Source organism: Neofelis nebulosa, chromosome 10 (assembly GCF_028018385.1).
Source record: "Neofelis nebulosa isolate mNeoNeb1 chromosome 10, mNeoNeb1.pri, whole genome shotgun sequence".
Taxonomy (NCBI): domain Eukaryota; kingdom Metazoa; phylum Chordata; class Mammalia; order Carnivora; family Felidae; genus Neofelis; species Neofelis nebulosa.
This window is the reverse complement of record NC_080791.1, coordinates 46,478,985-46,502,727: the sequence shown is the minus strand read 5'-3', so window position 1 is coordinate 46,502,727 and position 23,743 is coordinate 46,478,985. Positions and strand designations below refer to the sequence as shown.

The window sequence follows — 23,743 nt, the reverse complement described above, 5'->3', positions numbered from 1 at the left end:
CCCCGTTCATGCTCTGTCTCTCTCTGTCCCAAAAATAAATAAAAAACGTTGAAAAAAAAAAATTAAAAAAAAAAAAAGAACCCAAATTGGAGTAAATTCAGAGTGTACAATTTCTAATTTAGTTCCTATTCCCTTTTTTAAAGCACATTTATTTTTACTCATGTTCATTTGGGAAAAAACTGCCGTGTACCTTAAATCCAATCAAGGTTTAAGATTAGGCCCATTTTTCTCAGACACATTTTTAAATACATACATATCTTCAAACCAAAAAGCAGCAAGTAATTTTGTATAAAGTGTATTTGCATTAAGTACGTTTCTTTTCTTGCCATGGTTATATGGACCAATGGTGGATTCGTGTCAAGTTCAGTGAATCCAAGTGTAACCTGTTTTAGAGGTTGGTTTTTTTGTTGTTGTTTGTTTTTTTGTTTCCCTTTAAATGTCTCATGTTGTTTTGCAAAGTCTATGTAATTTAATCTATCTAATTATCCTTTCAACAGAAAAACGTCCCTGGTGTTGCCTTATGCCAACAAAAACAGTACTATCTGATCCAACAAACTAATGCTCCTGAGACATCATACAATAACAAACCAATATGAACAAGGGGAAAAGGAAAGCCAAATACTCACAAAGAAAATTAGACATACAGTTTTGCACTTCTGAGAGGCTAACCTCACATTTCTTTTAAACATCAGATCTCAGGACTGTTGTAGATGGTAGTGAATTTCTTAAGCTTGATTAACAATTTTTCAGACAATTTAAAGGTCACAAATGTTTAAAAAAAACCACTCCTCTTTCTCTGGCTTTGACAGCTAAAGTTTTATTTCAGAATTGCACATTTATCTGTAATATTCCAGACACTGAGATAATGACAGTTAATTAACCTGGCAGTAATTGTAGTCTATTTTTCAGGGAATTAAGCACACACTATATCATGCACCAGACAAAACTTGGTCTTCAAACAGCAGTGCACTTAATGCTTGAAATGAAAATTAGATACAGAGGTGTTCTTTCAGGGAATGAATGAGAATTGGGCTATTTAAAATAAATTCATTTATCTGATTGCTTTTTAAATTAAAATAACCTTTTTTGTTAACCTCAAAGTAATATATGCTTATTACTATAAATACAGAGAAGCAGAGAGAAAGAAAGAAAGGATATACTCATGTCCATCCACCTAGAGATAAATACGTTGATGACACAGTGGGAGGCCATATGGTACAGAGTTGAAGAACTCCATTCCCACAGCTGGGCTGTGTACATTCAAACTTAACTCCACCACTTGCCACCTCTGTGTTGAGCTAGTAGCTTAATTTCTCCACCTCATCTTCCTCAACTGTAAAATAGAGGATCGAGGGTGTTACGAAGATTAAGTGAAATAAATCCTGTGATGTGCCTTGTATATAGCAAGCCTTTGATGAATGTTAATCATTAGTTCAACTTTCTAGATTCTCTTTGTCTTAGTGTGTTCACATAGGGACGCTGCTGGTTTTGATTTACATTTGAAAAGGGCACTGGAAGTCTCAGAAGATAGTCACTCAGAATCACAATTATCTTTCTCTTTGTACTTTTTTTTTTTTTAATTGTGTAAGTGGTGGGGCACCTGGGTGGCTCAGTCGGTTGAGCATCCCATTCTTGATTCCAGTCCAGGTCTTGATCCCAGGGCCATGGGATCCTGTCCCACATTGGGCTCCGTGCTGAGCATGGAGCTTGGTTAAGATTCTCTCTCTCTCCCTCTGCCCCTCTGCCCTGCTTGCACACACACACTCTCTCCCTAAAAATGTTTTTTTTTTAATTGTATAAGGGGGAAATTGCATGTAAAATGATATTATTTTTAAAATCAAGGTTGGTGATTTTTAAAGCAAGAGCAAGGGGCGCCTGGGTGGCTCAGTCGGTTGAGCGTCCGACTTCAGCTCAGGTCAGGATCTCACGGTTCGTGAGTTCGAGCCCTGCGTCGGGCTCTGGGCTGATGGCTCAGAGCCTGGAGCCTGCTTCCAATTCTGTGTCTCCTTCTCTCTCTGCCCCTCCTCCCCCATTCATGCTCTGTCTCTCTCTGTCTCAAAAATAAATAAACATTAAAAAAAAATAAAGCAAGAGCAATCTTTTATTTCAAAAATCAAAATTAATTTATCATTTAACAATGATAAATAATGTAATGCAATGTTTCAAGCTCTTCCACACATATTGTCTTATTTAACACACACAACTCTTCTGAAAGAACAAGACATTGGAATTATCTCCATTTTTTTTTTTAATTTTTTTTTTAACACTTATTTATTTTTGAGACAGAAAGAGACAGAGCATGAACGGGGGAAGGTCAGAGAGAGAGGGAGACACAGAATCTGAAATGGGCTCCAGGCTCTGAGCAGTCAGCACAGAGCCCGACGCGGGGCTCGAACTCACTGACCGCGAGATCGTGACCTGAGCCGAAGTCGGACGCTTAACCGACTGAGCCACCCAGGCGCCCCTATGTCCATTTTTTAAGCTAACTCTTCCCTTAGATTAATAATAGACCACTGTCATTTGCATTTGCCCTTGAAGACTCTATTTAGATTGGTGGAAAAATAAAATTACGTGTCTGTCTGCTCAATGCTAAAAGCTAAAAACTCTGCCTGCTTCTCCTCCTAAGCCCCCTATCTTAGAGATACCACCATCCAGGAAGTCAGCCAGACTATAAACCTGAGTCATGCTATGCCTGTCTCTCCACCGCTCACATTCCATGAATTACTGAGTCCTGTCAGTTATATTTCTTAAATATCTCCAGAAACAACTGCTTACTTTCCATCGATCTTCATCGGCACTGCCTTAGTTCCGGTCTGCAGTGTTGCAATAGCCTTGGAGCTTACCTCCCAGCCTCCAGTCTTACTCCCTGATATCTGCCAAAGAGAAAACTCTTTGGCCACTCATTATTTACAGACCAATGGCATAAGGCTTTTCACTATCTGGCCACTTCCAAATGAACAGGATGCCTATTTATAAACCGTATACCCAAGTATGAAAGTGATGCTGTGGAATATTCCTCCCTAGTGACTAAAATACAAATGTCCACTCTTCCGGGCACTTTTTTCCTGTTATCAAGAAAACCAGAAAGTTGAAGTAGCAATCATAAGGTAGTATGTAGTAAGCAAAAGCACTGTACAATCACAAGGGAAATTTCATGCAGGCAATAATTGATTCCAATAAATTTCCCCTTATCCACAGGAGAGTGTACCTTTCTAGTGTTTGGAACACAGCATTTGCATCCCCTGGATTATTTCTGCCTCTCAGGCTTTATTAGAGAAACACTGACAAAAATTTGTTTTCCAGGCTAATTCCCCCACCTCTTCATGAAGGCTTCTCATATTTCCATCCAATTAAAATTAGTTACTGCCCTACCTTTCCTATCATAGTACTGTATTCTGTGTTGAATATTTCTACTACAGGACTTGTTAGTATTGTTAGCACTAAAATGATTTAAGAAGATTGCTCTCTTCTAGAAATCTGCAAGAGTTAGTGATTAAAGGGACCAGCCCTTGGGTCAACCAGATCTGGGTTTGAATTCTGATTCTTTCACTTATTACTTGAGTAGCCTTTTCTAGTCCCTTAACCTCTCTGAGCTATAGTTGCCTTATCCATAAAATGTAGACAGTATGGTCCTACCTTCATAGAATTATTGAGAGGAGTATATGTCAAGCTACATGGAAAGCACTTTGCATAGTACTGGACACATGGAAAACACTCAATAAAGTAGATGTTACTGATCACCTTGGCATTCATTCAGTGTGGCAGTGAGGAATCCTATGTATAGGACAGGATCCATTCCTTACACAGCCTTGCTTTTATTCTTGTGGCTTCTCTACTTTGGAAAACAGGAATATTTTCTCTTTTAAAATGTTTTGTCCATCATTTAGTGAGCAGACCTTTTAAGGCAGTTAGAAATACTCATTTGGCTTACCTCTGTCTTCCCTTACCAGACTATAAGTTACCAGAGGAGAGGCATGATGTTTTAATTACTTCTGACTCTCCAGCACCTAGAAAAGGCCTGGCACACAGCAGGTGCTTAAAGAAAATGTTTACTGAGGGGCGCCTGAGAGGCTCAGTCAGTTGAGCCTCCAACATCGGCTCAGGTTATGATGTCAAGTTTCGAGTTGGAGCCCCGTGTGAGTTGAAGCCCCATGGGAGTTTGAGCTCTGAGGGAGTTTGAGCCCCCCACCAGGGTCACTGCTGTTAGCCTGGGTCCTGCTTCGGATCCTCTGTCCCCTCTCTCTGTCCCTCCCCCTGCTCCTGCTCTTTCTTTAAAAAAAAAAAAATTTTTTTTAAATAAAGAAAATGTTTACTGAATGAAATGAATAGATAAATTTCTAGAAACTATTTATAAGACATTTCTGCTTTTATCATCTAGACCAGTGGTTCTCAAACTGTGGTTCCTGAATTGGCAATGTGGGCATCACCTTGAGTTTGTTAGAAATGCACAGGGAGAGACCCCAACCCAACCTTATGTATCAGAGTCTCTGGGGATGGGACTCCATTGTGATTTAACAAACTATCCAGATGATACTTGTGTCTGTTACACTTTGAGAACTGCTGATCTACACAGTATTTTTCTTTAAAAGTTAACACCATTTTATAAATCTCAAAAACATGCTGAGCACAAGAAACCGGAGACAAGAGAGCACAAACTGAATCATTCCATTTATATGAAGTTCTAGAATAGGCAAAACTACTCTAAGGTGAAAAAACCAGAATAGTGGTTGCCTGAGGTTCTGGGAGGTTTGAATAGAAAGAGGCATAAGGGAACTTTCTGAGGTATTGTGAAGTTCTATCTATGTCTTAATTGGATATGGATTATAGGAGTGTATGCCTAGGTCAAAATTCATCAAACTATATACTCAAGCTATTTACTAAAACTCATCAAACTCATACAGTGCACTGTATATAAGTGAAATACCAACAAAAAATTAAATAAAATAAAGTATTGCCATTTTAATTCCTTCTGTATAAGTCTTATCAGGAGGAGACTTTTTTTTGCATAGCAATCTTAAGATGGTCTACAAGGTCCTGTGTGATCTGATCTCCTACCTACATTTCTAGACTTAACTGTTAACTCTGCTCCTGTCACTTTTTCAGTCTTTCACCAGCAATGACCTTTTAGTTCCTCAAAGTCATATAGTCCTATCCTGCCCTAGGGCCTTTGCACATGCTGCTACCACTCCCTAGAATGTGTCTCTTTCTTCCCTTTCACCTGTTTAACTCCCATTCTTCTTTCAGTTCTCATTCTTCTGTCTGTTACTCAGAGAAACTTTCTCAAATGTCACTATATTATATGTGTCCATGGAACCTTTTGTAAGGCTGCTGTGTACACTCGTGCAGGTTGTTCATCTAAACAAGGGTTCTCAGCTGAGATAGTAGTAGATGAAATTTGTGCTCCGCTCACAAAGACTTGCACATAGAGCAGGGCTATTTCAACCTGGAAAAAGGTCTGCCTTTTTCTAATTCATTAAAGGCATAGTTGCTTGCTAAGCTATGCCTACTCTGGGCTGTTTCCATCTAGGGGGACACCTTTTAAAAAATAGCACACAGATACTATATGAGTTAGCAGCACACCTGACCCTGTACTTCCTCTTCATAGTACTTACCACAGTTGTCATTTTACAATTTTTTGTGTGATTATTCGGTTAATTTTTGTTTCCCCCACTAGACAGTAAACTCTATGACAGTAGGAAAGTGTCTGGTTTTACTTATTATCAAGTATTCCCAATACCTAGAATAGTGACTGACATGTAGTGGGTAATTAGTAAATGTCTATTAAATGCATGAGACATTTTGGGGGCAGGGGGTTTAGATAATGTTTATTTTTCATTTTTCATTATATACTTATTTAAATTACAAAGTAATACAGGCTTATTATAAGAAATTCAAACAACAGAGAAGTGTATAAAGAAAAAAATGGGGCACCTGGGTGGCTCGGTCAGTTGAGCATCCAAATCTTGATTTCAGGTCATGATCTCAGAGTCCTGGATTGAGCCCCATTTTGGGCTCCACACTGAGTGTGGAGCCTGCTTGAGATCCTCTCTCTCCCTCTGCCCTTCTCCCCCACTTGAGCTCTCTCTCTCTAAAAAGAATTTTTTTTTAAAAAAGAAAAAATTAAACTCTTTCCCCATCAGTTCCATTTTTCAGCTACAACCACTGTTAATGTTTGACATGCCTTCTTTAGATTTTCTTCTAAGCATATATAATCAAATTCATTCTTTTTTTTCCTTATGTTTTAAGTGAAAATGCAACCACACTCTACTCATTGTTCTGTGACTTGCTTTTTTCACATCTTCAGGAATAGTTGGATTTTTTTTAACATCATTTTTTAAACTGGAAAAACAGTAAAGTTATTTTTGTTTGGGTGAATAAAAATGCATCATTCAGGAGAGAACAAAATGCATGTGTGATCTGAATGGCCCAGTGAAGAGACACACAGGATAGCAACTTCCTATGTGTAGGTCACCATAATGGCCAATACAGTTGAGGACCCAGACATGCCCAGTCACCTCAGGAAATTGATGTGTCCTGTACTCCCTAAATCCTCAAACCCAAAGAAGGACTGCTAGAGCTCAGCTTGGGCTAAGAAGGCCCAGACACTGGGCTGCAGGCTGTCCCCCGAGAGATGACTTCCCTGTGCTGGGACAGTGGCCCAGAGGGCAGCTTCCATGGGGTCAAGCAGGACAAGGCCAAGGAAGGTTACCCCACTGCTATTTGGGAGGCTGCCTGATGCATGCCACCAACCACCCTTCCCCTTGGCTTGCTACAATCCCTCATGAAAAGCACCCAAGTTCCCCTTTTTTTTCTTCCTCTGGTTCTTTCGATTGTCATATTCATGGAGAAGGTCCTCTGAGGGGGGTCAGAAATGCTTCTGGAGCCTCATCAGAACACTGCAGGAAGGGACAGGCCAGTATCCTTGCCCCTGAGTCCTGGAAAGAAGCCAAATAACAAATCTGTCACTGTGTCTGTCCTGCAAGGCAAGACAACACGTCTGGCTGGGAAGACCCATGCCCCAGGGACCCAGAGCAGAGCTGTGCCTGGCTTAGAAGAGCTACTTTTTTCCTACGGAGAGAACTTTAAGGAAACTGAGTGAGAAAGTAGAATCCCTTACTCTGGCAGATCACTGCACAATATTCAAAGCTGTCCCAGTAACTGCACCAAACAGCATACCCTGAGGTGGTGACTTGGGGCCTGGGGCTGCTTCCACAGGCTCCCTGTCCTCTAAGAACTTCTTTGAAACATTCAGTCATGATTATCCTTTTGGCTTTTCTTTTCTGAAAATAAAACCCACACATATGTAGAAAACTGTAAAATGGCAGGAAGGTACCAAAAAAATGTCAATGACTCATAACCCCATTATCGTAAGATGGCTCCTGAGTATCTTCATGTATCTCTTCCGTTGTCTATGTGGTTGTGTACATATTGTTAACAGGATTAGGGCCCAAGTCTATACAGTGTTGTAATATGCTTCTTTCATTTTTCTAGGAAGCCATTTTCCTGTTTGTTCTTTATTTGTTTGCAGTGTGCTTTTTAAATGATGACATAAATAATATTAAACAATCCCATGTATTACTCCACATTTTGTACTAGGGGCATAACATATGTTATGAAGTAGGTATTACTATTACCTCACTGCAGAGATGAAATAACCAAGTCTTGGAGATGTTCAGTATTTGTTTGTTTTTTAAGTTTATTTATTTATTTTGAGAGAGACAGAGACAGCGCAAGTCGGGGAGGGGCAGAAATAGAGGGAGAGAGAGAGAATCCCAACCAGGCTCCAAGCTGCCAGTGCAGAGCCTGACATGGAGCTTGAACTCATGAAACTGTGAGATCATGACCTGAGCCAAAACCAAGAGTCGGTCACTTAACTAACTGAGCCAACCAGGCACCCCAGAGATGTTCAGTTTTGACCCCAGGTCCCATGGTCCTGCAGGCCCCACAAGGCAACCTGCCTCTTGGGCTCTTGCTCCCATCCACTCTCTTCTACAGCCTTCTTTAACCAACACTCCTAGCTCTGCTTTGCTCTGCTTTGTTTACCAGAGGCCTTTACTGCCCCCTTCAGGTAGCATCCCTGAAATGCAGGTGCTAGAGACAAAGGAGCCACATTCTGCTGGAAGAGCCAATGAGTGAGGACTGCACAAGACACCAGAGATGAGAAAACTAGTCTGAGGGTGAATTATCCTAGTTTCATGCCTGTATCGAATAATCCTTTTCTACTAAGAAGCTCACAGCATTTCATGCAGTTCTCTGCATAAGACACAGACCCATGAAAGCTAAAAAATTTGCCTCAAATCCTGCAGCAGCTCAGCAGGAGATGCATTTACCACTGCCTCAACAAACTTCTAGGTACTGGGATCCCTCTGTCATGGGCTGGGGCCCAGGCCACAGCTAAGGCAATTCATTTCACCTAGCCTCTGGGTATGTCACAGAGATTTAAAGATGGCCACCTCACCCTTGGGTAGTTATTCAGAAGTGGAAAACTCTGGGGGTGCCTGGGTGGCTCAGTTGGTTAAGCGTCCAACTATTGGTTTCAGCTCAGGACATGATCTCAAGGTCCATGAGTTCCAGCCCCATGTCGGGTTCTGTCCTGACAGTTTGGAGCCTGCTTCAGATTCTGTGTTGTCTCCTTCTCTCTCTGCCCCTCCCCTGCTCCTGCTTTGTTTCTCTCTCTCTCTCTCTCTCTCTCTCTCTCTCTCAAAAATAAATGAACATTGGAAAAAAAAAAAAGAAGTGGAAAAACTCTGACCTCTGTCTAAGTCAGAGGTCAGCAGACTTTTTTAGTGAAAGACCAGTTGTCAAGTATTTCAGGCTTTGAGGTCCATATAGGTTCTGTCAGCTCTGCTGTTGTAACACAATAGAAGCCATAGATAATATGCAACAAGCATGGCTGTGTTCCAATAAAATTTTATTTACAAAAAAAAATGTTTATTTACAAACATTTGGTCTGCAAGTAGGGTTAAGAATGCAGAAGGGCCAGAGGCACCTGGGTGGCTCAGTTGGTTGAGCGTCTGACTTTGGCTCAGGTCATGATCTCACAGTTCTTGAGTTCAATCCCTGCATTGGGCTCTGTGCTGACAGCTCAGAGGCTGGAGCCTGCTTCAGATTCTGTGTCTCCCTCTCTCTCTGCCCCTTCCCACTCATGCTCTGTCTCTCTGTCTCTCAAAAATGAATAAACATTAACAAAAAAAAAATTTTTTTAAGAACGTGGAAGGGCCAAAAAGAGAAAGGAGAGGGAGGGAAGGATCCCTTCAGAGGGCAAGTGGGGAAATCCCTCACCCTTTGGGGCAAGGGTAGTCCAGCTGGTTCTCTCTGGGGCTTCAGATCCTCACCGAGGAGTAACCTTGGCTGGAGGACATCAGTTCTCCAGGGAATACCACAATTGGTCCACCAAGGGAAAGTCTGGAGAAATTCCTGGAGAATCCGGGGAGAGCCTCGGGCCAGCAAAATCTCCCCAACAAATGCAGGGTCCACCAAATGTGGGGCGACCCGGTTGGGTGGAGGCCAGTGGTGTAGAATGTGAAAGAATTCACCCAAGGCAGAACAAAGGAGATGGAAGTTTATTGAATACACTGCAAGGGAGCAGTGGGCAGGACAGCAAAGGAGAGACTGTCTGGCAGGGGGCAGTGGTGGGGGGCTCTAGTTAAGGGGGCGAGGTGAGGAGATATGGGAATGTATGGAATTTTCCTTTTTAACAAAGTTTTTATTTTAGAGAGAGAGCATGCACAAGCCAGGTAGAGGGCAGAAGGAGAAGGAGAGAGAGAGAATCTTAGGCAGGCTTCACGCTCAGCACGGAGCCCAACACAGGGCTTGATCCCAGGACCCTTGGAATCATGACCTGAGCAGAAATCAAGAATTAGGTGCTCGGCCAACTGACCCACCCAAGGTGCCCCAGAATTTTTCCTTTTTTGACACCTGTGCCTGGATGTAACTAACTCTTTGGTCAGCTAGGGCTTATGGATATTTTGAGGTAGGTCACCTAATGGGCCTGTTTGTATTCAGGCTGGTGGTTACTATGGGCCCTTCTACCATACTCAGGTTTCCATTGCTCAAGTTGGTTGTCTAAAAGCAGCCTCTACAGGCTGTACTTTTCCAACCTCTGCTTTTAGGGTTTAAGTCTGCCCTAAAAACACCTAGATTTAAATATTGGACAGATTATAATTTACATGCAAATCACTTAAGTTTTAGAGCATGAGCTCATTTCTGAGGGGTTGACCTGTTTTTCTTCAGTGGCATAGGAACACAACCCTTCAACGATTAATCTAAAATCTTGGGCAAGTGCAGAAAAATCAGAGGATGTTTTGCCTTATATTGTAGTTGCTCAGTATTAGTAACAGATGAAAGGGAAATATTTTACAGATCCATAACAACCAGAAAAGAGGATCAATCAGACTGAGGGAAAGAAAACATTAGGAGAATCAAAAAGTGTATGAGGAAGAAAAATGATATTAATATAACCAGGCAGCTACATTTGGCTTCAGTTAGCCAACTGACGCAATGGGCAGCTTATCCAAACCAGGAAACAAGAGAAGTTGACAGCTCTCATTGGTAAGGATAAGGCATCTCCTTTCAGAAAACTTTAATTGAAGCAAAGATATTAAGATCACATACATTTTGGAGAATGCCAGGTAAGCTGTTGATGAGAAGTTGAATTGCAGTCTAGGAATATCTCACATCTGGGGACATGCTCTGTGCTCCTCATTCCAACTTCCTACTTCCTTTGTTCACCTGCGAAGCTGGGATGATGAGGAAACAAAATGCCATCTACCTTCTAGATATGGGAGGAGAGCCCTGCTGTGTGCTGTTGGGCAAAGGTATGCAGAGGTGTTAGCAAACACCCCCCAAGGGAGAAGTGGGGTCCCCTCCCTCAGCTGGAGAGCTTCAGAAGAGGCAGGCTGGGAACAGAATTATATTGAGTCAAGATTCCAAGGATTAGAGTGGCAGGGCTGACAAGAATCCATGACTGATGCAGCACCAGCACCTTCTTGGGAAGAACCACTCTCAAAATGCAGGCAGAAAGTCTGCATGAGACATCTATATATTTTTTTCAGTATTTATTTTTGAGAGAGCACAAGCGGGGGAGAGGCAGAGAGTGAGGGACAGAGGAACCAAAGTAGGCTGTGCTCTGACAGGCTGACAGCAGTGAGCCCAATGTGGGGCTTGAACTCATGAACTGCTTGATCATGACCTGAGCCAAAGTCGGATGCTCAACCAACTGAGCCACCCAGGTGCCCCTGCATGAGACTTTAAAAAAAATTTTTTTTTAATATTTATTTATTTTTGAGAGAGAGAGAGAGAGAGAATGAGTGGGAGAGGGGCAGAGAGAGAGGGAGACAGAATCCAAAGCAGGCTTCAGGATCTGAGCTGTCAGCACAGAGCCCGACACGGGGCTCAAACCCACGAACTGTAAGATCGTGACCTGAGCTAAAGTCAGTTGCTTTACTGACTGAACCACCCCAGGAGCCCCTGCATGAGATATTTTTTAATGCTGGAAGCATATTCGGCTTTTTGAAGGCAGGGACTGTGTCTTATTTTCCCTTTTTAGCCACCCCCCCCCCCATATAATTACCTTAATGCTTTGCACATAAATGGCATTCAGTAAATTCCTCCCGATTGATTTTAAAATGTTCAAAGAAGCCATATGATGTTCTGTTCATAGAAAACTGGATCTGCAAGGCTATGATTACAGAGTGCATGAGTGATGATGAACAGCTGCTATTTATGAAGCAGAAGAGACAAAAAAATGTTGAATGAATGAGAAATAGACTTCAATTGAAATGGGAAGGATTTAATTTAGCTTTTGAAATTCATTTCCTGAGTTGAAGCTTACATGATACTATAAAACAATAGGAAGGGAGGCTGTAAAGTTTCTTTTCTTTATAAATAAATGATCTTTATAAGTTTTTCAAGATGGGTCAACCACTTATTTGAAGTCTAACGGGTATTTCTGTCTAGTGTTCCCCAAAGTCTAATATGAAATAGATTTTTTTTAAGTAGGGTTTTTGGTGTATAGGGGATAATTTTAAAGAAAAGTTACAAAGATAGTATTGAGACTTCCTGTATACCCTTCACTCGGTTTCCCTCATTTTTAACATTTATATTACCATGGCACATTTGTCAAAATTTAAAAAACTAAAATATGTCTGTAACCATTAACTAAACTCCAGACTTCATTTGGATTCCCTTGTTTCTCCAGTTATGTTTTCTTTCTGTCTCAAGTTAGGTAGCTTTCTTTGATAGTGTATAGAAGATTATGTGGTCTAAAGACCAAGCACCTGAGTAGAATTACATAAATCTAGAGCTGCCTGGGTTTATCACCTTGAGGCAAAAGTGCTTTGGCTTTCCAACCAATCAGACCTAAATATGATCCTTAGCTTTGCCATTTTGTTTAAAAAAAATTTTTTTTAATATTTATTTATTTTTGAGAGAGAAAGAGCCCAAGTGGGGAAAGGGCAGAGAGAGAGAAACACACACACACACACACACACACACACACACACACACACACACAGAATTTGAAGCAGGCTCCAGGGTCTGAGCTGTCAGCACAGAGCCCAACACTGGGCCTGAAATCACAGACCTCAAGATCATGACCTGAGCCTTAGTCGGATGCTTAACCAATTGAGCCACTGGGGCACCCCAGCTTTGCCATGTTGAAGAGCTGTGTGTCTTTGGGCAAATTGTTTAATTATACTAAATCATAGTTTCCACATTTGTAAAACTGTGGGTGGTAAGACTTAAACTGTAATGGTTTCTGAAATCCCTCACAGTAATTTGGTGTTGAAAATTTATTAAATAGGTAATTAGTCTTTTGTGTTTATTAAATTAATGCCATAGAGATAGCACTCCAAATGAGACACCTATGATATTTTATATGTGTTAGATTAGTGACAAAGACTCTCCTCTTGACCAAATTGTAGTGTGGCTCCTCTGGGCCCTCTTCTCAATAGGCCTTATCCTTGGGTCCTGTCTTTGGTCTCCCTAGTCCAGTTGTAGCAAGAATCTTAAATCAGTTTAGAGAGAATCCCCACCCTTGATAGCTGATCAAATTCTTATTCCCCACTCTGGATATCTGATCATCCTGGCAAGTCAGTTTACAAAGAATCCTCCTACCCTGGATGTTTCCTCTAAGTTTCTGTCCATCCCCCACCCACAGGGGAGGAAACGTTCCCTCTACCCTCCTGGGTTGGATAGCTGAGTCTAGGAAATAAACTGACAACAGACAGATTAACAGGAGAAAAGGTGTACACGTTTATTAACTTTTAATACAACACGCACAGGGCATCACAGGCGGAAAAAAGCGAATACCCCAAAAAGCAGTGAGATTTGAGTTTATACCATCTCCATAGGGGAAGGAGTTGGGAGATGTATGTCACACAGGGAAAAGTAAATGATTTTTTGGAAAGATGAATAGGTCATTAGAATATATGGGAGCTCTGATAGTTTGTGACAAAGTCTGTCTGGGTGTGGTGTGACTTCTAGTCTTTTCTGTGATAAGTCAGTCTTCTCTGGTTGATGAAACTCCTGGGGAGGGGATTTGTAACAGTTGAGCTCCTTTTGGAGGATCTGTCTTCAGGCAGATAAGAAGAGTTTAGAGGAAGCCTTTTTTTTTCAAGTGCATTTAGCTCAAAATCACCAATATACCAAAGCAGCATATTGTGGATGGCAAGTCCTAAACTCCTTCAACTCCAACTCTGCTCCTTGATTATAAGTCCTCACTTGTCCTTGCTGTGTTTCAGAGTTGAGCCCTATCTCTTTCCTATTGCAACAGTCTTGACACCTATTACAATAATCCTGAATAAAGTTCACTACTATTTTAACAAGTGTCAAAATGATTTTTTAACATCAGTAATGAGCTTTAACTAATTTCCATTTATTATCCCTGACCCATAAAAAATTAAAATAATTAAAATATCCTTGCAAGTTGTAACAAAACTCTTTAAAAGTATTTTTGCTTTGTTACAGATAACATGCATGCTTAGAGGCATTTTCCTTCCATCTATGTCCTTTTTCAAATGTTCAGCAACTTTCTTCATTTTATGATCAGAATTTGACTCCCACTTCCCAGCTCCTACTGATCCCAGACACATAGAGTAATTTGGATTGGAAATGTTTTAGTTGATTAGTCTTTAATTGTAGAGCAAAGTTTCACAATCTTTTCAACAGACAGGGGAAGTTTGTCTCTGCCCATGAAAATGTCATACCAAAGCACATCTTACTTTCTCAGTGGCTGACTCCATACAAGTCACATCTCTTTCTCACCAATTGAGAAGTAATTAGTAGTGCCTGGAACATTAGAAGAATTCAGCAAATGACTGCAATTACTATTATTATTAAGACCTGAACTTTAATTTTTTTCAGCTTATTTTTCCTAAATTTTCACTGCAAAAGCCTTGTTCTGCCCTTTGCCTTACCTTACCTTCCTTTTTATCATTCTTAACTCCATTCCCAAAAGGAAAAGTGACTTTGCAAGCTGCAGATAATGAAACTGATACTGTCTCTTAAGGAATCATGCAAAAATAATTCAAGTACACAAGAATTTTATGTACGGGGCACTCTATTCAGGTTATCCACTGGATGATGTAATGAGTTATAAGAGAGAAAAAATATGTATTATTAAGTAGGTGCTCAAGAAGTGTCAGGTCCCTTCCAATTTCCTCAGTTTTATGGATGAGGGCAATGAGGCCCAGAAAGAGAAGTAGTCACAACTAAGAGCTACCAAAAAGGGGGCTGAGGGTCTGGCTTTTATTTCTTGACCTGGCCCTCCTTTTCCTGATTTGATTACGTGACTTAATGAACCATCTAACAAATCCACAAGGTTCGCCAATGTATGTGACACATGTCAAGAGCCCAGATATACTAACACTTGTTGGAAACAAACATTTTGGTCAAGTATACCAGTTATGTTGCCTTTCCCTAAAATTTTATCTGGTATGTCTCCAAATTTTGTCTGTTAAGTATCACAGCCTTATACATAGTTGGAGATAACTACTTATTTTCAGACCTTGGCAATTTTTTTAACAGTTAAAAAGAGCCCTTTAGGCTATAACTCATTGGAGTCTAAAATCATAATTACAGGATATTCCTAAATTAAACGATACCCAATGTTGGCACCAATTGGGTGAGAAGAATCACTGATTGAAATAAATATTCATCATATTAAATATTCATCAAGACTTTAGGACGCATCCAGATACTACGACTTCGTCGTTCTTCGAAATCCATCTCGGACTATAGCAACCCGGTGGAAGACTACCTGGTTCAGCAAACAAGATTTCGAAGAGGAGGGGCCCGAGTAGGCGGGTCTGGACAACCCAGCGCGAGAATACGCCCCAGCGCATGCGCACCTCTTAGCGGGTAACTTCCATTTGTTAGATGGGGGAGACAAGTGAGAGGCACTCTACAGTTTTCCAACTCCTAATGACAACCAAAAGCTAGAGCTTCAACAGTTCCATGAATAACGTGAAAGAGTTGTCCTCCGAACTCAAGATTAAGGACGCTTGGCATATGCCGCTAAAGCAAGAGGTGACTTCTCGTATCTTCCCCCATCCCCTGGAACATTGGTGGTCTAGTCCATTCCACAGACTTTCGAGTCCTTGCAGCGGGTCGGGGATCGAAGGATTGGGCCGATTGCGGCTGAAACGTCTTTGGAAGGAGGAAGGGGGTGAGGGGGCATCCCTTTGAGTTCCGCTCCTCCTTTTTCGAGGCGGCAGTAGGGAAAGGACGTACGAAATACTGCTCTCGAAAGCTAACGGATCTTCACCTCTCCGTGCAAACTGCCGGGAGGGCGGCGGGAAAAGGGCAAGACGGGAGCAGGGAAAGGGAAAGAGCCAGGAAGCTGCGCGGGAGGGCGCGCACGCGCGCCCCTTTTTCAGCAGTGTGGCGGGGTCGCACGCACGCCCGCCTCGGCGGCTGGGCGCGGTTTGCGACAGTGGGGGGAGCGGTGGAGGTGGCGGCGGCAGTGGCAACTTTGCGGCAGGCTCCGGCCGGGCTTGCTTGACGGCGGTGTGGCGGAGGCCCCGCCCTAGGCGGCAGGAACCTGGAGGGAGGCGGAGGAATATGTCCGAGAGGGAAGTGTCGACAGCGCCGGCGGGAACAGACATGCCTGCGGCCAAGAAGCAGAAGCTGAGCAGCGACGAGAACAGCAACCCCGACCTCTCTGGAGACGAGAATGTGAGTGCAGCCCAGAGCAGTGTGGACGGAACTCTGGAATGAAAGTTTTAAATTCTTTTTAAACTGTCGGTGCGGGGGCGGGCGGGCTGCTTTGGCGGGGGGGGAGGGAGAGGTGTCACCCGCAGGAAAACGCGGGCGTGGAGGAGAAAATCGAACTTGTCTCTATGGGGATTTTGAGCAGGGGCCGAGAGCAAACAGAAACTTGGCGAAGGAGAGTGGTTTAAGAGAGCGTGGTGGGAGGAGGGTCTGAAGGGGTCTGCTCTGAGATCCTTTTGCGTGGTTGGGCAGTGTTTGGGCCTTTGGGAGATTTGGGGAGAGTGCGGATCTGAGATTCCAGTAGTTTAAAAGGCAAGTTAGAGTTTTTTCTGAGAAAGTTGGAAGGAGGAGCTAGAGTGTGTTAGTGACTTTTTAAGAGGAGTTTGGGGATTGTGTCACTTTTTTGACCTTTACATGCTGTTCAGGATGGGAAGAGTAGATAGATCTTCGTTTTCAGGGGTATGGGTGACTCTTCTAAAGGTGGGATTTTATGTCTACTTCTGTCTTTTGGATGGGAATGGGGTGTGCCTGACAGGCGGCTTTTCTTCCGGAGGAGCAGAATTGAGAGGGTCGTCTTCTGAGTCGGAGAGGGAAATCACCGTTGAAGTACTAAGAGTCGATTACTGTTCTGAAAATTTTTACTAAAATAAAGGGGACGACCTGGAGGATTTTAGGTAACAGTGGTAAAGGCAGATGTTTTTAGGTGTGGGCCAGTGGCTTCGCAAGTGTAAGGTATTTTGGAATCAGACTTTTTTTTTAAGCTCTGAAATGGATCTCCATAATCATCTAGTGTTAGGTAAGTCGCCAGTAATAACTAAAGTGACATTAATTTTAAGTTTATATCCAATACGGTCAGCAAAATGTCTTGACAGTTCAAAGGTATTACTGCACAGTGTGAACCTTGTTTTCATAATATATGGCAATAGAATCTGAATATATTTCTTAAATCTTTAAAGTGTTATAGGAGCGTGATGTAAATTCTTCATTTTCTCGTCCTTTTGGCTAGTTTTAGGAATAAACGCTATGATACACACCCCGTTCCTAAATTCTATATCATTACATCACCGACTGAAGGATATGTATGGCATGGGGTCATTACCGAAAGTTTCACTCGAGATGGGAAAGAATATTTTTGCAGATAGAAGAAAGATGTTTGGGGAATTGTTAGTTCCAACTTAAAGTTTCTAGAAAGTTTAGGTGTTGAATGTTACCTCAAATCTTTTTCCTGTTTGTGCTTCTCAGTCTTATATATTACTTTCTAACATTGTTGACCTTCTTCATTCTAGTCCTTGGAACCTGTTTTATTTCTGCTTTTTAAAAAGTGTTTTCTGGGCAGATTAGGTTAGGAGTACAGATTGGATCCACATGTTAAGTTAAAATTTCCAAATCTACTCCTTACTGGGTGCTTGACCTTGAGCAAGGTACTTGGTCTGGTTTCATCAGTTTCTTAGAAATAATGGCCTTTACCTCGAGTATTTGTAAGAGCTAAAAGAGATAATACAGGTAAAGTGATGAAAAGAGTGCCTGCCCCAGAAGTACTATACAAGTGTTAGTTACTGTGAAGACTTAATGCTTCTGGCCCTTGCGCATACTAATCAAGCAGAACTGTAATGAAAATGCCAATAATCTAGACTGAGGAAAACTTCAGGGAACAAAATAAATTGCTTGTTTTTGTTTTTGTTTTTGTTTTGTTTTTGGTAGACCCTTAAGGAGGATATATTCTTTGCATTCTAAAGCTGCTTAGAACCAAACAATGGAGTAAGCCTTTGTTTTGGTTCCCTGATTTGGGTAGGGACTTTAAACCTTTTTTGTGCGTTGGAACACTTCAATGAATCCTGGGTAGTCTTCTCAGAACAACATTTTAAATGTATAAAATACAATATATAAGATTATGAACAAAATAATAAAATTATGAAATACCTTAAAAATATTTTCAAAACAAATTTAAGATTTTTTTCATAAATTAAGTCCTTTAATATAAAGTGTTTAAAGAAAGTGCTTCTTTATTAGCAGCACATTAAGTAACTAAATCTGGAAAGGTGTCTGGTAGTAATGATGGGCATAGGCAATTTTTTGATATCTGCAACTACTAGCATATGATATAAAAATACTTGATTTCCACTGATGAGAAAGTCACAGCTACAGCAGTATGTTACCTTCATTTAATAGAAGAAAGTGCTAAATTTCAGTTAAAGATGGTGAACATTAAGCGGGTTTGTTTTGCCATTTAGGTTCAGACACCCTCTGAATTCCACCCAAGGACCTCAGATGTAGGACATAAGTTAGGACGAAGCAATAAGGAAAAGCAGTAGAGAACTCTGTAGAAAAATTAGTTCAGAAAAAGCTAACGGGGCAGTGGTCTTAACTCTTTGGAAACCAAATAGCGAAGAGAAGGCCAAAAGGAAGTGAGGAAAGAATGTGGTGTTTTTGAGTTGGAGTTAAGGTAACCTGAGCAAATACTACTGTGAATGTGCATCAGAGAATTGAAAGGACATATTTTAAGTTTAAGTATATATGTATATGCCATTTTATTGAATTTTTAAAGGTCTTAGGACTGCAGAGTATGTAACTTTTAGAAGAGTACTAATGGTTGCCTAGCAGAGGGCTAAATCTGGAGACTTATCCTTTGCTTAAGCAACCTGTGGCAAGATTAAGGGACAAATTACTATCCCTGTTTTCTTGCTGGGCAAATGAAGATGGTAGTGCCATATCATCATTCTGTACTTTGAGGAGGGGCCAAAGTGGAAATCACCCTATACACAGATACTCAGCAAAGGTTTGATTTTAATTTAAAGATAAAATTAAAGCATTGCGACTTGCATTTCCATTTGATTCCTTTGTGATTTTCCTTTGGAAGGAGGTGGGTAAGTTAAGTGGTCAGTTAAAAAAAACAAAACAGGGTTTTGTGTGGTTTCTTGATTAGCGGTTGAAATTCGGGCCAGAATGTAAAGAAGCTGGTGAATAAATGTCAGTTTTATTATTTCATTTCTCCAGTGTTAAAAGACAGTTTCCATAAAAACGGTAAGTGAAACATAATTTTCATCTTACTCATGTGAGAGAACTGGGCAAGTGTAAGTCAGACAGTATACATTAAAGGAATGTAGAGGTGAAATTGCAAATGGAGACAAAAGTTTTTTTCCAGAGTAGAAGGGAAGATATTTTGAGACTTTACCTTTGGAGACAGAATTTACAGGAGTGTAAGTTAGTTACCCACAATATAAAATGAGTTGTGAGGTTTAAAGGCAATGAAGAGGGCTAGAATATGATAACCTGGAAAGGTGCTATAGATAATGCATAGTTTTCCACTGAAAGACGGTTACTTTCTGCACTAGATGTTAACTCTGAAACTGTGAAGAGGGGGAGAAATAGAGATATAAACCATGATTTCAGCCTGGGAACTGAACTTAAAAGTTTACATTTTTTATCTGATTATATTTACATTAAGATTAAAATTCCAAATATTGAGCACCTATTATGTACCATCTATCTAGTCTTTTCATCCAGTTCAGTATATTCCAGAATAATTAGTGTATTTTTTAAAAAGGTAGGAACCATTTGAAGTTTTGAAGACTACCCCCAAGAACAATTGTATAAAACCATACTGTTTTTAGGTGAGTTTGTATGGTATTAATTTTTTATATGCTTTTTGACACTCCAGTTAATTTTTACCCTTTTGTAAATGTAACACCAGGTTTAGGAAGCAATCGTTTAGAAATAGCCCCTAAGGCAGTGTTTCCTAGACTTGTTCTAATAGATGTTAACAGGCACTCTGCAAAAACAGCCTTTCTATGGAATGAATTTAGGAGCTGTTGCCCTAAGGCAATAGGTTTAAATAAATCTCTTTATTCCAAAGAACATACTGGAATATGTAATCAAAGGAGGTAGTTAAATCTTAGATTAGAGGGCCATGAATGTATTTTGTGCACTGGAGATAGGGTATAAATTAAGTGAATTTTCATGGTTTCCTGCAGTCATTTCTACATTCGGAATGATTTTACTTTAATTATAGAGAGTTTCTGGAGTTCTATAAAAGTATCATTATTACATAAGCGCTGTGAGGCAAATGTCACTTGTAAATAGCACAGAATATGTAGGATTTTATAAAGATTCTAAATGGTTTGTGTTATAATTAAGCGGAATTTGAATAACAGGATTTTCAAAAACTACATCTAAAATAAGAGGCATCAATACTTCATCATCCTCAAAGGGCTACCAACCCCCGTGCTGCAAACAGAGCAGCGGTCAAATAAATTATGAAGACATGTAACATGTAGTTCAGTCAGATTTAGGAGTCACAGCTTGTTTTGAATCCCAGCAACCCTAGTAGCAAGAGACCTCTTAGGATCTCTAAACAACACTTTCTTATCTAACAGTACCTTCTGTGAAGAGCTGTAAAGATGAAATGAGCCAGTGTATTAAGGTGGCTGGCACAGACCAATGCTTTGTTATTTAAAGGCAGTATTATTCTCATTATTCTGATTAGCTTTTTTGTTTAGATTGTTGCTGAAATCCACAAATCCTAAAGTGTAGCTAGTTTCCTTTATATCCTTATTTGGAGACAGGAATAAATTTTTGCATTTCTTACAGAATTTATTAATCACTGCTTTTAGGTCAATGAGCAGCTACCCTGTGATTTGCTGCTGCAGTATTGCTGTTTCACGTAATTTTTCCCAATTTACTGCTTACAGGATGATGCTGTCAGTATAGAAAGTGGTACAAACACTGAACGCCCTGATACACCTACAAATACACCAAATGCTCCTGGAAGGAAAAGTTGGGGGAAGGGAAAATGGAAGTCAAAGAAATGCAAATATTCTTTCAAGTGTGTAAATAGTCTCAAGGTATGTGCTGAAAGACAGATCCTGTGGACTGAATGCTAGGCTTCAGAATTATTTCTCAGTGATAAACATTTTATGCTCAACGTACTTTGTCAAGTTTAAAATTAGAGTGCTGTGAAGGGTGTTTTTTTTTTTTTAGCATAGACCACATAGTTATTACAGTCCATTTGTTTAACTTTTTTTGTTTTGTTTTAATTTAAATGGGTAATACCTAGTACTGCATACAGGGTTTTCTTTATTGTTTGTATTAAGATAAAAGATTTTGGGATATGTTATTCTTCACATTTTGTTAAAACTTTAAAAACATAAAGCCATTTCCTGATACCTGTTACTAAAAAGAACTGAATGTGACCCATTAACTTTCAGCACAAATTGAAACATGTTTTTCTGCAGGTTTTAAATGTTCTTATCATTTGTCTTATTTGAAATTGTTTTCAAAGGAAAATGTGTAAATTAACTTTTTTGAATATTCAGTATTTGGGGAAAACAAGGTTTTGGAGTTATTTAAATTGCTGCTTCCTCAAAAGCATTTTTAGTTATAAAAAGGATTGATATTTATTTAAAATGTTTTCCTTTACATATTATTCTTTTTCTCTTTTTTAAATTTGGGAGTATTTTTCCTACACTGACAAAAATATACATTGTATTATCTTTTACGTATGTAAGTTAGAATCTTTCTAAATATAAGAATATATTTTTAGGTAAAGTATTGGGAAAGCATAAGAAGTTATGTCTCTAGGGAAATTATTTTCTTGTCAATGTAGCAATATACATGGCTCAGTGCGTCAAATTATATTCTCTTAGAAGGAGAGAAATTAATATACTTTTTAAAAAAGCAAAGTGTCCATTAATAGTTTTGTGTTAATATTTAATTATCTTAACCCATTTTTAGATAATATATCTGGAAGATGTTGGTTTTGACTGTTTAAATAATTTGATTAAATATTTCAGAAGCCTAAAGCTGTGGCTTTTCAAAGGATGAGAAATGAAAGTTGTTAACACTTTAAAAGCGAGTGTGAAAGTTAACGTTCAGTGCCAGGAGATTGCCAGTAAAATTCTAAGGCTGAAAAATAATTTTTGTGAACAAAAGTGAATACTGTTGACCCTTGAACAACTTAGAGATTGGGATGCTGTCACCCCTGCCCCCGTGCAGTTGAGAATCCAAGTTTAACTTTTGACTCCCCAAAAACCTAACCACTAATAATCCCTTGCTGACCAGAAGCCAATAACATACTTCACCAATAACATTGGTTATTGGTTAATCTTACCAATAACATAAAGTCGATTAACATGTATTTTGTATGTTACATGCTGCATTCTTACAGTAAAATAAGCTAGAGAAAAGAAAATGTTACTAAGAAAATCACAAGGGGGGCACCTGGGTGGCTCAGTTGGTTAAGCGTCCAACTTCGGCTCAGGTCAAGATCTCGCTGTTCACGAGCTCAAGCCCCACTTGACGAGCCCCAGACAGTTCACGAGTCTGAGCTGTCAGCACAGAGCCTGGAGCCTACTTCTGATTTTGTCTCTCCCTCTCTGCCCCTCCCTGTCTTGTGCTTTGTCTCTCTCTCTCTCTCAAAAATAAATTAAAACATTAAAAATACATAAAATAAAAATAAAATCTTAAAAAAAAAGAAAATCACAAGGAAGAGAAAATACGTTTACAGTACTGTAATTATCCAAAAAATCCGTGTTTAAGTGGACCTGTGTTGTTCAAGGGTTAACCGTATGTTTTTTGTGCACCTCCTTATAGCTTCCTAGTAACTGAAGTTACAGTCTATTGTCACCCCTGGTCCCCAGTGTTCCAGTATTCTTGTTCATGATAAAACTCCATGGGATATTTTTCTTTTAGGACCCAAAATCAAGATTATTTAAAGTTGTTTCTATAGGAATAATAGAAAGTAATGATTTGAATGGAGTTTGATATGCTTTGCTTTACAAGGGAAAAATTAAACCTAATAAAGTTTAGTGAGTGTTAGAGAAGCTATATTAACTCTTAGTGTATTTGTTCATCTCCTATTTCAGAAACATAAATTACCTCCTAAGAGATTAAATGCATCTACAGTAATTAAACCAGTTTAATTTTGATTCAGAAGAATATGATTGAATTTAAGTAAATAGAAGGCAAATCGTATTAATTCATAGTTGAATGCTTGTTACCTGACCTCTGACTTAAATAGTAGCCTACATTTTTGGAGGGGGGAGGGGTTATAAGGGAAAACGGTCAGTTCACCATTCTTTTGTTTCTAAATTATAGTAATTTTTCTTATGATTATTTTACAGGAAGATCATAATCAACCATTGTTTGGAGTACAATTTAACTGGCACAGTAAAGAAGGAGATCCGTTAGTGTTTGCAACTGTAGGAAGCAACAGAGTGAGTGTTCAGGGGTCTGCTTGGCATTTGACTTGATTATTAGACTGTGGTGTTATTATAATATTAAAGTGTGATGATTTTGAAGTAAATTTGGCATAGCTGGTTTGATGGTATTTATGTAAAAGCAAAGCGTTTTAGTGATTGTCAAAACTAGCTAAAATTGTTAAAACTAGTATTCATGACTGAAAATCCATCTTTATTTCATGTATTTCCAATTGTTCATGAAACAGGTTTCTGTTTATATTTTGTCTTCATAAATATTTTGTTTTGCATGGCTGAAAGAATTGACTTCTGTTTTTGGAAGTGATTTAACTAGTTTA

At 39.8% G+C, this 23,743-nt stretch overlaps 1 protein-coding gene across 9 annotated transcripts in view; it reads left to right on the top strand.

Moving 5' to 3' along the window:
• EED (embryonic ectoderm development) overlaps nt 1-23,743 on the top strand; it is a 194,701-nt gene that overhangs the window by 148,596 nt on the left and 22,362 nt on the right. For 6 of the 9 annotated variants that reach the window (XM_058687577.1, XM_058687579.1, XM_058687576.1 and 3 more), the window contains 2 exons: nt 20,901-21,053; nt 23,331-23,423. In XM_058687577.1, the coding sequence (XP_058543560.1) occupies nt 20,901-21,053; nt 23,331-23,423 (246 nt within the window). Of the gene's footprint in view, nt 1-15,396; nt 16,177-20,900; nt 21,054-23,330; nt 23,424-23,743 lie in introns of those variants that run through there. The other 3 variants (XM_058687572.1, XM_058687573.1, XM_058687581.1) reach the window with 3 other exon arrangements.